At 39.0% G+C, this 18,583-nt stretch overlaps 2 protein-coding genes across 2 annotated transcripts in view; one reads left to right on the top strand and one right to left on the bottom strand.

Moving 5' to 3' along the window:
* si:dkey-288a3.2 (protein phosphatase 1 regulatory subunit 37) overlaps positions 1 to 509 on the bottom strand; it is a 72,566-nt gene extending 72,057 nt beyond the window's left edge. Inside the window, exon 1 of the mRNA XM_036592649.1 lies at positions 377 to 509. Within this exon, the coding sequence (XP_036448542.1) occupies positions 377 to 509 (133 nt within the window). The remainder of the gene's footprint in view (positions 1 to 376) is intronic.
* A 1,656-nt stretch (positions 510 to 2,165) lies between these two features.
* Positions 2,166 to 18,400, top strand: vrk1 (VRK serine/threonine kinase 1). Its single transcript, XM_036593727.1, has 13 exons — positions 2,166 to 2,242; positions 3,384 to 3,543; positions 4,682 to 4,737; positions 7,618 to 7,687; positions 8,696 to 8,783; positions 8,874 to 8,982; positions 9,943 to 10,035; positions 10,614 to 10,746; positions 10,825 to 10,954; positions 12,040 to 12,098; positions 13,886 to 14,058; positions 16,916 to 17,009; positions 18,242 to 18,400. The coding sequence occupies exons 2-13, from the start codon at positions 3,384 to 3,386 to the stop codon at positions 18,364 to 18,366; spliced, it is 1,290 nt and encodes a 429-aa protein (XP_036449620.1). The 5' UTR covers positions 2,166 to 2,242; the 3' UTR covers positions 18,367 to 18,400.
* Positions 18,401 to 18,583: the final 183 nt, after the last annotated feature.

The raw sequence follows: 18,583 nt of genomic DNA, 5'->3' as shown, positions 1-18,583 counted from the left end.
TTAATTCATCTGTTTCAGAACATCTAGGTCACCGGGAGCCGCGAGCTGAGCAGCGGTAATTCTGTGTTATCATGTTTGTGAAAATCCACATGTAACGGCGAAGAGCAGGGAATTAAGAGTGAGGGACTTTTCCAATGAATCGTGACAAAAATGCAATGGAATTTACATGAAACCATAACAATCCCATTTTATGTAGCGGTTTTCTCAGTATATTGCCAGTATAAATAGATTTGCACAAGTTACAACTGTCATAAATGAAAACAGAAGACAGAATATTTTCATGAAGCTATTTTTTTGTCATATAGCTCTATTGGAATTTGAGAAATGGCAGCGAAAGAGTAAGGAACAGGTTCTGTTTAACGGAAGAGCGGCTCACCATCCCGTTGTGTGTCCCTGCTTTCAGCAAAGCCTGACACCATCTCCTCGTCAGGAGGAAAGGACACATGCTTTTCCCCTCTGCACTTTTTTCCAAACGGGCGTGCCGCCTCCTCTTCTGTGTGGCCTGTCATTGTCATGAGCAGCGCAGATCAGACATGAGAAGCTTCACTTGATGTAGGCCATCTAAGCGGTACTAGTCTGAATTAGGCACTAACGGCAGTGACATCCAGTAATATTTGATGAAGTAAACAGTCTATCCTCCTGGCTATACCCATACTAGCACAGCTATGGAAACATCATCCAGATCTTATTCTATCTGACAACAAACCAGTCAATGAACTCCAGGATCCACTGCGAACTGTTCTGTCGCAGTTCCGAAACACTCAGACGGCAGTTGGAAACTTAAGACCTGTGCTTAACACTTTTACAAAGCAGTTACAGGATACCACAGCATCAATTATTAATGAACCAAGTGCCTCTCAGTGCTGGTGGAACTCCATTTCAACATCAAATATGCACACAGGGATGTGCTGTGTAAGAACACAAATGAAATACTCGGATGAAAATGCATATTTGAAAGCTGTTTCTTAGTAAGACCAAATATAACCTACAAGCAACACAAAGGATCGTGTAGGAGGGGGAGCCTAAGCAGACAATAATCACTAACTTACATGCTGTTTAAGCAAACATGATTAATAGGCCACATCGCCCTTCTGCCACACCGGCTAGACAAAATAATAATGTAAGCTTTGTTCCATAAAAAAGGCCTTGAGAAGAAAAAGTCAAATTTTACATTTACACAAGAGTGGGCCGCTACTAGCTTCCAAAAAAAAACAGAGCCTATGCGCCACAGTATTCAGTCTTTATACTTTCTATTTATGCATAAATAGAAAACATTTATGCTCAAAAGCCACTTATATATCAGATACAGTCCTCAAAGACACTTAGCGAAGTAATTCAGTTTCAGTGTCTGCTTGGCACAACTTAGTAATCTTATTCCTATTCTCAGCCTAGACGTTGTCCTGTTATGACTTCATATTAGTGTCTTACAAGTACACACTTAAAAAAGATGGTTTTAAAAAAGGGAATGCATTCATTCAGTGCTTAAATGTTTCTTTGCATGGTGAAATGGTTCTTCAGATTGATGGAGAATGTGTTGTACACAGTTCTATATTATTTCTATATTCATAGTTCAATATAGTTCTCTATACATTTTTGAAAATGGCTCTATGTGGCAGCAAAAAGGATTGATTGTATGAAAATGGTTGTATACAAGCTTGACATGTGGATTTGGTGCAATATTGAACCATTCTCACAAAGGTTCTATGTAAAACTATGTACAACTCATTCTCCATCAATCTGAAGAACTATTTCATAATGCAAAAAACCATGAAGTGCATGAAGTGGTTCTATATAGAACTCATGGTTCTAAATAGAACTATTCCCTTCATCAAAGAACCCTTAAAGACCCATCTTTTTTTAGAGCGTAACACATATAAAGAAGGCATAAACACAGAAATTAACCAACCAAATTAGCCTTAGTTAACTCACATCTTACTATTTTCCTAATACAATTAGATTGAATTAAAATTCATTTCATTTTCAGTTATTTCGTAAAGATTATATCGATGATTTGTTAAGTTGATGACAACTTAATAACACGAAGTAATAAAAATGAACATTTGATGCCAAAAGAGTGTGTTGTTTCGCCCAAACCTTGCTGTATCTGTAGTTGTCGTCTTCAAATGATTAAATAACTACAAATCCCAGACTTCATTGCGGGTTCCGCTTTGACCAATCAGGTTCGTCGTGTCAGAAAGAGTTTTGCGGGAATTTTGGAACAGGGAAATAGCACAACATCGAGGTTCGTAACAGCAGGTTTTATATTATTAATAAATAGGCTGGGGCGAATTTATAGTGAGGCACAGAAAGAGGAAAGAAAGCTCGTTTAAACGATGTCACGCTTGTTGTGTCTTTTAAACCGCGCAGCCTTGAAGATGAGAAAGTTAGCTGGCTAGGCTAAGTTAGCATGCTAGTATTGAACTGCGTCAAACCTATTAGCGTTAGCCTTAACTTTAGCCAGCTGCTCTCTGCGTTTTCAAACCTATTAGTGACAATATTAAAACAGTAGTATGGTGGTGGCGGCATTAGCAAGCTGTCTTATGTTTGAGAAGACCACATGTTCGTGTATGCGAGCTGTCTAGCACACAGCACCGCCGTTCACCAGCTTCTAGTTCGTATTTTCCCGTTCCACCTTAAATGGTGCAGCAGTTGCATTCTGCCGGCCCACGTGCCAGAATGTAACTGCTGTATCATTTAAGGTGGAACAGGAAAATTCGAACAAGAAGCTGACTAGCTTTGTCTCGCCTGGCCGGTTTTTTTTTACTGGAAAAGAAAGTGAAATAAAGCTTACTCTTTATTGAGAACACACACGTGTCGTTTGGAAAAGAGAAGAAGCAGCTAGCTATTGATTCAATTCCTAGTAAAAAAAGTTACCTTATTTTGTATATTTAGGTTTATACAAGGGAAGTTAGATTTTAAACGAGGAATTTAATTTATTTTAACAACCTACCGTACTGAAACCAGCAACTCAGGGTTTGTTTAGGGTCTGTGACCTGTTATTTTCTTGTATTTAACGTAAATATTTACTATAAGCTGACATTTTTTGCTAGGAATTGAAATCAATTCTAGATAAACTGGCTCACCATTAGCTATTATTAGTATTTTGTAATTTATCTGGTAACTTATTCAGTTCATAGTAAAAGTCAGCTTGTTTAAAGCGTTTATGTTTAATAAAAGAAAATAATATTACAGTCCCTACAAAAGCTCTAAGCTGCTGGTTTCAGTACATTAGCTTGTTGAAGAAAGTTAAATTGCTCGTTTAATAATTAACTTTGCTTGCTTACCTCATGTCCACTCACTTTGTGTCATATCAAATATTATATCAAGATTGTAAAAGCTGATCGTATTTTGAAAACTGTTTTTTTTAATGCTCTGTGGATCAGATGCCACCCAAGGCCAGGTCAGCTGGGAAAGGGAAAGGGCCAGCTAAGAGAAAACTGGCAGAGGAATTCCCACCCGGAGAAATTCTGACAGACACAGCGAAGAAAAGCTGGAAACTTGGGGCTCCGATTGGCCAGGGAGGCTTCGGTCTCTTGTATCTTGGTAAGAGTTCATGTAATGTTTGATTCTTGTAAATGTTGCGACATAATTTGGTGTTGTGCTGTCCAGTATGTCACCTTTATGATGACTTGCGGTGTGGTTGTCACGCAGCAATATCGATCATTAGTGTTAGTGATACTGATTGATAACAAAAGCTGCAGTAACAGCAGTGTGACAGGACTCAGGAAGCATGGGCTTATTAACTTCATTGATGCAAACCGAAATATTTAAGAACACGATATTTAAATATTTAATAGAACATGAGAGGGAGTGGGTTATCGCGAAATAACATCACGGCTGTGATTTGGTCGCCGTAGATCATCACAGCCATGATGTTATATACGATAACACACAAGCTCGAGTGTTCTATTGCTTTTGTACAACAGTTAAATAAATAAAGTAATAAATTAATAAACTGGGCCGTGAACGCGGCGTTTAATATGTTTTAATGTTCGCAGTTCCTTCACCAAATTATAGTTCCTTAACGAGCAGCTTGTTGCTACGTCAGAGTAACGAACTCCGCTCACTGTCTGCAGTTCGTTCTCCAGCTCCTCACACTAAATTCCCGAATGGTCATCACCACTGAGCAGTTTTTTGTTTTCTATTGCAGCAGTTTTATAGCTCAGTCCGATTTGGTCAGACTCTGAAGATGAGACTGCACGTTTGGTGAATGGTGCTGGGTTCATTTCTGGCTGATTCCAGGTTGTTTAGCTGTTCTTCTGTCTCAGCTGCCGACTGAAAAGCTGCTCAGTGGTGATGACAGTTTGGGAATTTAGTGTCGTCTCATCTTCAGAGTCTGACCAAATCGGCTGTCGGTCAAATGTGATCTTAAAAGTGTCCATTTTCTGTTTGTGGCAAAGTAAGAAGTAAAAACTTCCAAATGGCTTGAGCGTCTCCTACAGCTGTCAAACTCGCTGCTTAGCAATGGCGTCTTAGCGGAGTGATACAGTGTTTGTGAAAAAAACGTGATGTTATGGCGAAATAACAGCACAGTTAGAACGCTTCTCAACCAATCAGCTTGCATGGCTGGAACCTGTTGTATAACATCTAATATCTATGATTGGAAAATAATGTGATATTGAGTTTTATCAGTACCACCCAGCACTAAGTTAATCTATTTGTATTGTATTTTCCATGTTAGCAAGCAATGATACGTCAAAAGCTGTTGGAGCTGATGCACCATATGTCGTCAAAGTGGTAAGCCTTAATGCTGTTTTTCCTTTTTGTAGTGCATACAGGACTCACTACAAAGTATGAGACTAAGTGACATTGTGTTAATTCTGCACCCCTTATGATGTTTGTTCCTCTAACAATATGCAGCCTTTTAGTTTGGAGTCAGCTGACACTATCAGACATATCTTGTTGACTCTTATCAGTATATCAGCTGTGTCTCATTCTTTGCATGCTTAAGCACGATGATAGAGCATAGCCTAAAATTAGAGAACAGTTGCTTCAGATTTGCACACTTGGTAAACAAACACAACAACCAAGAACAAGTATGTTACATCACTCTTGATAGCCGCTATGCAGATATTGATTTTGTGTCTTTTCTTCATTTAAATCATGACAGAACACTTAGTTGACCCCAATAATACAAATACTCACATATTTGTTTCTCTGTTTAGTGTTCGGAAACTTTGCCACAAAAAATGCAGCCTTAAATAAGTTTCATCACCAATTTTAGACCAGCCTTTAGACAGCACAGTTGCTGTTGTTGTTAATATATTGAAACTGTTACAGATAAATCAGATATAGCTGGTTTTGTTGAATGACTTACAAGTCATGCCAAGAGTCCACATCACCTCACAAAACAACAAACCGCACAGCTTTTCACGTGGCTGTTGAAACTGAAGTGTGGTGTGATAATATGCGATAAGAGACTGGTATACAGTCGAGGCATGAGAAGTTTGATAAGTCATCTTCAGTATGCGAGTTTCAACACCCCTAGTAAAATTATGTTTTGTTGATTTTATAAGCGAAAACAACACAATCTCTACAGTTCAACGTGTTGGAGGAAAAAATATAAAATGTGCCATAACTTTTACACAGACTGTATTTTTTGCCTCAGTTAACATTAAATAAACTGTAATTGTGCATTTTTTAAATTCTTTTTTTGGTACCCAAACTTTTGAATACTTTTGAATATATGCTCCGTTTTATCTCTTTCCTGTCCAAAGGAAAAGTCTTACAGCAGGTTTATAACTTTTGTTTTGTTCCACACACTGTTAGTACAGTGCAGGGCATCAGATGGGCGTCTAACAAAGCGGGTATGGACTGAAACACTGAATAAAATGAAAGCTTATCTGTTTTAGGTGACTAAAAAAAAACAATTAAAATATGATTGTTTTTAATGGTGATTTTGACAATCTGAAATATCAAGTATTCAAAGACTGTACGTTTCTGTTCGGGTCAGCCCTGCTAAACACCTGGTTATTACAGACCATGTTAAGTTCTGAGAGAGAGAGAATCCCTCTTTTCCATCAAACACAGGACTGCTGCAGATAACGGTCGCTGTTGAGCCAACCCACAGCTATACAGCTTGTGTTTATGGGCCAACCAGAACTAAGACTGTGTAACCAAAATGTGAAGAGAGCCATGTTTTGTGAGCAGTGATGTTGGTTTCATTTTCACATATTCAGATTTCTTTCTTTAGTAGCTTTCCAAGGGTGGGAGAGAAATGGTTCATATGTGTAAATTATCATAATTTGCAATCAAGACATTCCAACTGATGTAGAACTCATTGATTTCTGTGGACTGTTGTAAACACTACAAAAGCTAAGCAACCGTTTACAGATTACATCACAAATTCTGTGGCTTTGTTCACACAGCAGCTGAAAGTGGCACAAATCTGATCTTTTTCTTCATATGTGACGGTGATGTGTGTCAGTGTGAACAGCGAAAAACACGCTGAATCAATTCCGATTTGGGACACTTTCATATGTGGTACTGAAACCTGAAACAAATCTGATATGCGGTAATGCGACTCAGTCTGAACAGCCAGATTGGAATTGATGCGACTTTTACGTCAATTCTACTCAAAATTTGTCATAATGTCACAATGCTGAGACCTCATAAACATTTGGGCTGTTGTTTCTGTATAAACAAAATTAGACGACACTTATCCAAACCCATCCGTGTTAGAAGATATTTCAAAAGAAAGGGCCGAACGCGGCCATGGGAAAATGGGTCTGCAGCATCAAAGAAGATTTAAAAGACTGAAAGCAAAGTTTAAAGAAACCAAGAGCATGAATCAAAGGAGTGGCCGTGGCCGAATAATATGCCCGTTTTACAGTGATCTCAAATGCATTCTGGTTGATGAGCCCAACTGTCAGCCATTGAAACTACTTACTGGCTCCTGTGATGCTGGCGAAGATGAAACTGAAACCTCCAGGAGTGGCTGTTACTGTTGATACCATTTTGATTGTTTACCTCTGGATGAGCTACATGAAGCATTGCTCTTTTGCACATGTGGGTCAGTTTAGGAGCTGATCTGCTCAGGCTGATGGTGCATACAGGTTACATTTAAAAGATATTGTCCAAAGCCCAACAAAAACTCAGATTTGGTGAGAAAATCAGATTTGGGCCACTTTTACCTGCTGTGTTAACGTAGCCTTAGTGGCATTCTTTGGGCATAACTTGCATTTGCATAGAATGAAATAAATAGTTCCACCTCTGCATTTTAGTCTGAGAATGCGTAAGAATTTCTGTTAAAATCATTCAGATTTTGTCACAGGAACGATGCTGCCGGACCCCAGTATAGCGGATTGGTTTCTAAACTTGTCACCTTTTTTACTGCTCATGAATTCAGAGGTCTATACATGTAAACCTCAGAAAGGCAGTCAGTGGAAGCAGAAGATTGTAGTGTGTGCATAACTAGATGCGACTGTTTCACAAATAGACAGATTGCAATTGAAGTAACATCAGTATGCTGTACGTCTTCCCGCTTAGACATTTAATTTCTACTTTTTGGGATTGTCTTTTTTGTCATTTTATGTAATTGTTCTCACTTTTCTCATTTTAAGTTTGTATACAATAAACTTGCCTTTAAGTTTTGCTTGTTTTCTTATTTCTGTGTAGGAGCCGAGCGATAATGGCCCTCTTTTCTCAGAGCTGAAGTTTTACATGAGAGCCGCCAAACCTGATCTAAGTACGTCCTCATGACTACAAACACACCCTCATATGCATTATGTTCTGCATTATGATCTGCATCCGAGAAAAAAAAAGGGAAAGAGCAACTCCCTTAATTAAAGAAAGTTCTGGGCTCGGCACATGGGCCTTATGGAGACACACAAACATCGACTGGATGCCTTTGGTGGTGCCTGTGGTTGCCCTAAGGCCACAAGAATGCGTTTTATTTAATAACAATCCAAATGTCAGTCTCCCTTGACAATTAACTGTTATATTACTAAGGAATGCTCATGATTTATTCATTAGAATATTGTGATGTTGGTAAATATTTGTCTCACCAGCAGATTAGCTTGCGGCTGCCGCACTATTGTCCCAAAGGAATTATACCCTTATATTACAAGTTTAAGAAAATATATCTAGAATATTTTACTGCCTTTATTTACGGCATCATTTTTGTATTATTTAACGCTTTTGCTTTCAGTATACCTTAATTTATCCCTTAGAATGAAGAGCTCATTTGAATCATCCTTGCTTGTTATTATTTATTATTATGATATTATTTGATTTGATTAGATTTAATCATTTCCTTACTTATTTATCCTGACTAGGGATGAACTGATAAGGGAAATCAGGTTCGATGCAGATATCAGATATTTTTTCATGTGCATATCTGTTGATACCTATACGTAAATATTCATCAAATAGAAATTGAGGCTATATCGCCCTGCATTAGCATCACAGAGCAATATAACGTTGCATAGAGTTACAAATGCAGTAAAATTAACTGAAACATCCTGCTCTTCTGCAGTACCGTATATACATAATCAGATATAGGGGTGAAATTTAAATATCTGTCCAGTTTTTATTTATTTTTAGTCTTATTCATCAGCTAATGCTAATATGATTTAGATATAATTGTATTTGCATTTGCATTGCATTTTAGCCCATTCTCTTATTTCGTTAGTCAGATATGTTCATATCTCACTCATAGTACACAGGTTAACAGCATTTCTTAAACTGGTTCCAGTTGGCGCTTGGATAAAGTCACGGAAACTGAAGTACTTAGGAGTTCCAAAATACTGGGGTTCAGGACTTCATGAGAAAGGAGGAAAGAGGTGAGATCAGTTTGTGAGGTGAACATCGTGATGCTTTTTTTTGGAGTGGTAAAATCACTGACTGGGTATGTGGCGACTGTGACTTTACAGGTACAGATTCATGGTCATGGACAGATTTGGAACAGATCTACAAAAGAAGTTTGAGCAAGGTGGCAAGAGGTTTCCACGGAAACTGGTCCTTCAGCTTGGCCTTAAACTTGTGAGTTTTGTCAAAGAGAAGTAAATTGATTAAGCACCTGAGCGGAGTTGTATAAATAGGGGTGGCAACATGATGTTTATTGTTATTGTGAATTAGGTCACAGTATACTTTTCTGACTGTAACGTGAATATTGTCAGTACTTAAAGGGGAATTCCACCAGTTTGTCTAAATGTCTTCATAAATCAGTGGTTGAAAGGTAAACAATGTCATTCAGAGTAGTTTGATGCGAAATGGTTCATTTGTAGAGAAACTTACTGACTGATTTATTTGCCATAGTGGTGATAGGAACCTGAGGTCCTGATGTTTACAACACAAATATAGCCATTTTATTCAATATCCAGAACCACCAATGTACATGTGCCTTCTGAGGTTTTTAAATGTAATGTTGATGTAGGGGTAGCTTTTAGAGGCCTTAAACTCTTCAGATGTCTGGTTCCTGTCACTAACGATATGAACAGTTCTGACTTGTTTAATTCTAGAGAAACTTAGTATTTGGCATCGAACTACTCTGAATGACTTTGTTTACATCTTAACTATTTATTCATGCAGCTTTTTTTTGAAAAATCGATGGAGTTCCCCTTTGAAGAACACTGAACAACTGCATGTTTCATTACAATGAGAGCATTTTTAAAAATTTTGGTATAATTCAGTCTGGTTTGATGAAAATAGAGCAAAACTTCTTTAAAGTTGTGCTGATTTTGTACCTTGTACTTGAGTTTTTGCTAGATTTATTTGTTTTCTAAATATTATTATGCTTATTGTGTATCGAGAAAATGTCTTAAAGTGTCTGGTTGTTGTATTTTTGCCACATCGCCCGCGCCCAGGTAGAAGATGCAGTTCTGAGACCTGTATTCACCTAGAATGGGATTCTCAGCACTCTGGACATGTGTACATATGAGCCTGCACTGCATATGCTGACAACCTGCATGCATCTCATGGTTTTTCCCCTGTTCTCTCTAGCTTGACATTCTAGAGTACATCCATGAGCATGAATATGTACATGCTGACATTAAAGCCTCCAACCTGCTGCTCTCCCACAAGAACCCCAATCAGGTTGGTGCTGAGCATTTCTGCATGGTTGCTGTAAAGCAGGCAGTGGTTGCTATGGCCACTCTCATATATATCTAATGAGGATGTATGGTGGATTAGCAGTTGGAATTAGGAGTTTGAAAACATTAAGCATCCTGCATATTATGTTCTGTCCCCGTTTCTCTGCTGTTAAAATGGTTATTCCACAGCTCAAATGTTAAAAGACTACTCGTGCTTTTTTTACGCCGTCTCTTAATGAGATATAATTTAAGCTTTTCATGCTTAGCTTGTAAACAAGAGAGATTAGATGACTGCAGAGATGTGTCTGAAGCAAATAAGGTGGGGGTTGAGGCAGGGAACATTTAATTTAGAGATTAATAATGTATCAGTGGTGTATTATTAAATTGCTATTTTTAAACTTGCGATTTAAAAAAGTGGCCTCTCAGGATTAGCAGCTGGCTTCTACTTTTTTTTTTATATGAAAGTCTCAAAGCCAGTGCAATAGTTTATATATTTGGCTGTGGTATTAGGAGCAGAAGCTTAGGCTTTCTCTTCTCATGTTGTTTGAAAGCAAATACATAAATTTTGTTTTCAACACTCAGGTTTACTTAGTGGACTACGGGCTGGCCTATAGGTACTTGCCTGACGGCGTGCCAAAGGAATACAAAGAAGACCCAAAGAGATGTCATGATGGGACCATTGAGTTTACCAGCATTGATGCACACAAAGGTGTCTGTAAGTATATCTCTCAGTTCTTACTCATGACCTTTATGCTTATCATGCAGCAGCTTTGCTGAATTCAGTTCTTTACAGCTCCTTCAAGAAGAGGAGACCTTGAAATCCTGGGCTACTGCATGATCCAGTGGCTGTGTGGCCGTTTGCCCTGGGAAGATAAACTCCAGGACCCAGTTTATGTCAGAGACTCGAAAATTAAGGTTTGTCTGTGGATTGTGTCTTTCACTGGGGATTTGTCTGATCTCTGTCTAATCTGTTCTGCATCACTTTGCTTGAAAGGCAAAGTAGTCATTCATTTCAGTTATACTTGTTGGTTTTCTTGTCAGCTAAACAGACAAGACCAAAGACACTTGTTGGTTTGGTATGGCTAATTAGGCATTTTGGATGTTGCGTGTACAAATTGACTTTCAGCAAATTGGACTGATGTTGAGATTTAGAGGTGCGTGGTTAAACATCATTAATGATAAGCGTTCAGTTGTTGTTGTTGTTTGTGTTGTTAAAAACATGACAGTAAATACAAAGAAACAATCTAATGTGATTCTCTGTGTTAGCGTAACCATTTCCAAAGCTCTCCTTGAAGATGGCCAATATTTATAGTTACTATCCAATACTTAGTTTATCTAATAAGTGCTTCATTCAATTAAATTAGATTTAACAAATCCATTCAATGGTGGGAGTGCAGCGAGAAATCAGGAACCAAAACTATGTTGTTCTAACTGATTTATTTGTAACTTAATTGTTAATTGTTAATTTTCCTCTGTATTTCTGAATTATGAATTAACTTCATTAATTCTAACGTTGGCTATGATATGTAGTATTATTAGATCCCTTGTGTGTGTGTGTGTGTGTGTGTGTATGTATATGTTTGTGTATATGTCGTCGCCGTCAGAACAAAGCGCTGTATCTCTATTTTTGTCAGCTTTATTTACAGCTCAATACATTAACTTACATTAAAGTTGGGAATGTATTTTTATTTTCCCCCAAAAAAATATTAAATAAATAAATAATTACCATTTTGGAGGTTTTGTTACGACAGTGGTTATGTATGAACAATTGTGGAAATTCTGGGCACCCCTAGTAAAATGTTTTGTTTGTCATGTTTCCTTGATTTTTTTTTTTTCTTTTTTCCCCCTAATATATTAAATTGTGCAAGAAAAAAAAAAAGCTGAAAACGGCCGTATAAAAATGCTCTATAGTTGGTGCCCTATTGAGGATGTGTTAACTTTTTCACATAGAAAATCAACAAAAAAAGGAATTGAAGCTTACTTCGACATATTCCTTTTTTCCCCACAGATGTCGTGACAATATCAGAGATTTCATGAAGAGCTGTTTTACCACAGAAGGTGAACCAGGTGAGAGAGAGGACAGATAATGTCTGACCTGCAAGGTAACCTGCATTGAAATTCAGCCACTCACCGATATTTATTGACTTCAATATCTAAAGACAAATCAGAAATCTGGACAGAACTACCAGTGTGGTGGTAAATCCAAGTCCTTAAAAGCACCTGTGATTTCTGCAAATGAAAACAGGCTTTGTGTGTCAGCCAAGCAGTAATTGGTCTGAAGCACTTCCTGATCCTGATGCATAAACAAGAGCGGGAGAGCCTGTTCTCTCCATAATGAGTGCAGACCCGTTGATTTAGCCATAATGAGAACTAATGTATCAGCCCTGTGCTAATTCCCTGCAACTTCTCACTCTAACTTTAGAGAGAGCGTGACCACTTCACAATGGATGAGAGAGGCATAGGAATATGCCTTTGGCTCTGAACTAGCCTATATTCGGTGCTGTGCCATTTTCCATAGGGTTCCCAACTGGGAAACTGTATTTATGCATAACATTCAAGTAAAGCAAGACTTTATTTATTTATCCCCCCCCCCACAACACCTTTTATGGTCGACCTCTGCGTCGCCTAGTTTCGTAGTCACTGTGTGGCATGCTGTACTTTTGCAGAACTTCAGGGCTCTCTCTCTTTTTGTCGTTTAAAAATCAAAGACGTCAGTGGAGTCCTTTGCTCGGCAGCTGATATGATGGCACTTCTTAAGCTCTGTGACAGGCGCACAGCAGAAGGAGAGATTCCTCCTCGGGCTGTTGTCTTGTGCGTACACGTCGCATCCCAACACTGAGGTGATGGGAGGCGGCACGGTTAGCGAGGCCATCATGGCTAATTCTGTTTGGTGTGACTGTTTTAGCAGCCGACAGTAAACAACAGTTTGTGAGCAGCGAAGTATAAGAAACAATGCATGATGTGTTGTCACCCCTTTTCCACTAAACTTAGCCTCAAGGTCAAAGTGTCAATGTCTGCTGAGAAGAGACTCCCCTGCAGGAAGTTCACTGTCTTCCCAGCACTGCGTTGAATGAACACGTTTCCCTCTTATTTGTTTGTGAAATGTAAATGGCCATTTACTCCGAGGTTGGTGAACCTTCTGAGCACTTTAATAGTGTTTAATAGAGGCACAGGCAAAAGCTGCCATTTTAGTCATGTTTTCTGCATCTATATTTGCTGCTTTGGACACAAAAGGGCACTATGTTGCTATTATATTACAATGTCTAAATTGAGGACTAACCAGTATAAAGCTTTTGTGAACAACACTGATTTCTAAAGCTAAAATTTTTGATACCGGATAATAGTGAACGATAGAATTTTATATAATATACTCCAGTAGCTTTAGTTAAACTGTGCGTTACAGACTGATATTGTCAGTTGTGTCATAAACCACAAGAACCCACAAATTCTTACATAATGTAAAAGATATAAATATTGCATTATTTAAAGAGCTTGATAATGTTATAGCTAGGGCTGGCATTATATAGCATGAGAAGATCTGCCACCTCACAAGAGCTGAAGCTCTGTCGTGTTTGTTCGAGGCTCTGATTCCGCTCAGAGCAAGCATTAATGTTAACGTTAGCATATCCAACACTATTTATTTATTTATTTTTTATGTATGTATGTATGTGCTGGCTGGCTAGCTGGCTGTAAATCATGGACTTTTGTGAAAAGACTTTATGGGTTTGTTGCCCCCCCTGGTTGGAAATAATGGAAAGAACAATATTTATTGATAATTTTATCCCAGTTGATTAATTTTTCAACATTTCTTTAATGTCACAACCCGAATCATAACCAGTGTATCTCTCTATCAGGGGAAATGGCAAAATTCATGGAGGAGGTCAAGTCACTGGGTTACACAGACAAGCCCGACTACCAGAAACTCAGAAGCATTCTGCTGCAGGGCCTGAAGAGTATTGGTGCTACTGACGATGACAAGCTGGACTTCTCTGTGTCGGTCAATGGTGCAAGTCCATCCGCAGCCAAGGTGAGAGCCACCTTCAGCAACACATAAAAACAGGCAATGCACCACAGCCTTGTGAGCGTCTCTCAGTTGCAGAGCCTGGCACGCTCAGCGCAGCCCTGCAGTCGCCTTTTTGAAGCCTTTAAAAATGAGACCGCTTCAACCTTCCGTAATTTGTTTACCTGTTGAAAGTGGTTTCGAATTTAAAAATGTCTGCACACGATCCAAGACTAATTGTGCAGGTTAGTGGGGAAACGCTGCCAAGTGCATTGATTTTCAAATACGATTAAAGCGTGATGCTTTTAACAGATGTACCCTGACCACTGTTCATGTACACCATCCTTCCAGTCAAAACACTAACTGGCCAGTGCCAGAACTGCATTACATTTGCTGAAGGGTGTTCAGATTTGAGTGTTGTTCTGTTTTTTAATCTATTAATTATTTTTTTCCCCCCTTCCATTTTACGTTTACTGCATAATTTTACATGGAGTAAAATTGGTCTTCAGAAATGGTAGGTAGGGATGTCATGGTCAGTTATGTCAGTAATTAAGTAATTATATTCATTATCTTGTTGATTAATTAAGTGATCAGGAGATTAAAAAACAGTAAAGATGGACTTAAGTGGACAGTAACAAACTATTGTTGTTTTGGAATTCTTCCAAAATACTTTATTGGAAAAACGTAGATGAATTAAGACCAGGGGCGCAGCAATTCACATAAATTGTTATATCTGTCAGACCTACAGTAAAAGACAGCAATAGCAGAATGTATAATATGCATTATCATCATGCAAATTGCAAACTAGTGCATTGCTGATTCTTTAAGAAGGAAGATGAATGTGCTGGTCTTTTCGAGCAAAAAATGGCCTGGAGTTTAATATATAGAGAATAGTCATATTTTAATCACAGTCGCAATATTGTTCAGAAAAAAAAATATATAATTAGATATTTTCATCAATTTGTTCAGTCCTAGTAGTAACCACTGTGCAGCACACACCAGTGTCTAACTGTAATCACTGAGTGCTTCTTTTGTTTTAAACATAATTTAAATGTACTATGTAGAGAAACACCTGACTGGAGTTCAGTAGCATCCGCAGCCTGTCTTTTAAATAGAATAGCTTGACCAAACATGCTAATGTGGCTGACAATGAATGAAGCGTAGTAGGTACCAGTAGGCATAGCATTACCATCATGCTAATTGTTGGCCATTCACATTCATTCATTGTTAGCACCATTAGCATCTCTTGTGGCTTTATTCCTTTAAGACCCAAATGTCAAACACAAGGCCAGATGAGGCCCGGGACACAATCCTATCCAGCCCGCGAAGGTATTTTAATGATCTGTTCTATTCTTTAATATATCTATTCTATTAATATTAGCCTGTTTCACAGTGCGCTGCACTACAGTCCCCAGCATGCACTGCAACGTAATGTGCACTCTGACTCTCCTACCCCAACAGCAGTTTATGGGACAGTGGTTACACACCAGTCATATCACCCAACGCACTAGCTTCATTTACACCTAATGTCAGCTTAGCAGCTCAGCAATAAACATGCAGCAAAGGAAGGATGCCAGGTTCCCAGTTCAAGCAAATAGATAGGTTTAACAGACAGAGATCCTGGGGACATTTAACGGTGGCCAGTTCAGGTTACGACACAACATAAATTACAAATGAAATAAAAACATAGGCCTTCTTTGGCCCACGGATTTGTTGAGATTTTTTTTATATGGCCTTTTTAGTGGTTGAGTTTGACACCCCTGCTTTAAGAGAAGGCGGTGTTAGCTTGTATGACCAAACTGTTCCTTTAAGAACAGCCAATGCTTTAGCCACTGTTGCAGCGTCCAGCACAAAAAGCCTGCAAAAGCAACAAAGCCGTTGTGGTTCAGGTTCTCTCCAGCGTCTGGGTGTTTCTCCCGCCGGCCCCTCCTCTCCCTCCCTCTGTCAGGTCCTGAGTGCCTGTGTTTATTCCCTGCTAATGTATCACAAATTTGCTGACACCGTAACCTCGGAGTGGGCGCAGGCCGGCAATCAGCGAGCGCACTTACGACAGGGGAGGCGACGGACTCTCCTCGCTTTCCACAATGCAGTTTGCATATGGAAGGTGCCACCAGGGAGCTGGCCTGTGCCAGCTGAGGGTTACCTGCCCACTGCAGTTATTGTATGTAATTATCGAGCCAATCTGTTCAGCTCAGCAGGGTCTGGATGGTAATCATGAGGCAGCAATTGGCAAAATGGAAGGGAAATGTGAGGAGGGGATGGGGAGAAAAAAAGTGAGGATGATAGTTCAAGTCCGAGAAAAGGGGCGAGCATTCATTATAGAGTCTGAGTGAAGGAGAGGGGGAATTTGATTGCTGTCGTTAAGTGCATCTTCTTGGTAACCCCTGGTTCAGTTTGTATGATTTCCTCGGATTCACTTTTCTTTGCGTCACATGCTCAAATTAACATGGGGTGGTGGGGGGTGGGGATTTGAAACGGTTATAATAAATTAACTCGAACTATAAATGATTGTTTGGAAATTTAAAGTGGCATCAGTAGAAAAAGAAACTGCATCCCTGACCTGTGATCTGGAATCTCGAACATCAGGTTCACTCTAAGCAGTGTTAAAATAGAACTGTTGTGCTTGATGTTTCAATGATATATTTTTCTTGCTGGATTTATGTCCCTGCTGGATAGCGGAGTCATAATTACATTTGCTCAGACGTCACGCTCGCACTCAAAAGGCTTAAGGCGCACGTAATAGTTTCCTTGTTTATGCCGAGGAAAGGTCCCTTTTTAATATTTGATTTCAACTCCCTCTAAGGTTGCTGTAGGCAAGTGATTTGACCATTACTTTCTTCTTTCTTTTCCATCCCTCTTCATTTTTTTTATTCCATGTTTGAAGAGTGCCAAGCGAAAGAAACCGGTGGAAAAAGGGGCATCTTATGATGAAGCCGAAGGCTCCCCTGCAAAGAAGAGTCGGCCTCCCCCGAAGAAGGGTAAGCTCACGCTTCCTGCAGCGTGTTAGAGCAATTTCTCCCATTGACTTTAGACACGACCCGTGACCCGTAGAAACGTCACAAAATCCGACTTCAGAACTTCTGTTCTGCGTCTGGTCATTGTTTTAGTTCAGTCATGTGAACAGGTGCTTTGTTAACATGCATTAAATGCATGTAACTTAGGTGGAAATTCATGTTTTTTTTTTTTTTTTTTTAAATGTCTGCATAATTCAGTCGTTGAGAGGTAAACAGAGTCATTCAGAGATTTTTTTTTTTTGATGTTTTGATGGTGAAATTCACATGCTCACATTTCTTTACAGTGGTGGTGATAAGAACCAGGGGTCGAGATAACTACAACACTAATATAGCCATTTTATTTATTATCCAAAAGAAGCAGTGAACCTACACCCCTTCTGAGTTTTTATATGTAACGTTAATGATTGTAAAATAGTGAAACCCTGAAAAAACTATGGAACTGTTTTGCTCTGCATGTACCTCTCTGCCATTAATGGGTTTTAAAAAGTACTTTTTAGGCCAAAACATTATCTCGAAACTGTCATAGAAGAGTGTCTCATATTCATAACTATTTTTTTGTAAGAGTTTTGCATGAGGGAGCTTTTAGAGGCATTAAATTCTTTAGACGTCGGGTTCCTATCACCACCACTGTGAACAATTCTTGGTAAATTTCTCTTGAACAGGGCATTTCACATCAAAACACTCTGAATGACTCTGTTTGCTTCTTAATAAGGGAATTATGTAACATTTTTGGGGGGAAAATCGATGCAGTTCCCGTTTAGATGGTTGAATGGATGAAACTGTCTAAATTTGCACTTTTTTTGGTCTAATTAGAACCAAGGTGTAAAGTGTTGATTTGCATTTTGTAAAGCTACTAAAGCTGTGCAGTGCCTAGAGGCCACAAAGGGGACGAGCAGCTTGCAATGTATGGGTGAAAAAATGGAATTTGCCACCAGTGAAGGGCGGTTTTAATGCAGTACCATCAAAGAGGACTGTATTACAGATTGCAGACTGTACAATATGTACAGTCATGAAGCAGTGGTAGATACTTGGCATATTATTTAAATAGGCTAGAACAAAGTGGCTGTAATTTATGTGTAAAGGACTTTTAGATTATGTCCCACTTGTAGTCATCAGTTGCTTTAATAGTGATGAACTTTAGACTTTAGGGCCAGTGTGGGTAGCCTTTTCTATAGCCTGTGTTTAACAATGTGCAGAACTTAACGGCGTGAAGAAGGCCGGTGTGAAGAAGGCCAGTCCGAAGAAGCGTTTGGTAGAGATGGGCACTCAAACCTCTCCTGGACTGAAGAAGAGCCGCGGCAGGCCCAAGAAGAACGCATAACTCTCTCCTCTTTTAGACTAGTGCAACTTCTTCCTCTCCTAAAACATTTTTCTATGGTCTGTGTTTGTTCCCTAGCTGTACATTTTTTGTCTTAAACTTTCGCAGGATGTTGGGCACATTCTCAGTAAAATAATAAATAACGCAAAAAAAGAAAAAGTATGGTTGCTTTGAGTAGTGAGTTATTTTCATCCTCTTTGTAATGGCTTGAATAATCAAG

This window comes from Colossoma macropomum, unplaced genomic scaffold (assembly GCF_904425465.1).
Source record: "Colossoma macropomum unplaced genomic scaffold, Colossoma_macropomum, whole genome shotgun sequence".
Classification (NCBI taxonomy): Eukaryota; Metazoa; Chordata; class Actinopteri; order Characiformes; family Serrasalmidae; genus Colossoma; species Colossoma macropomum.
The sequence above is the reverse complement of the archived record's forward strand: the minus strand, read 5'-3'. Positions and strand labels throughout refer to the sequence as shown.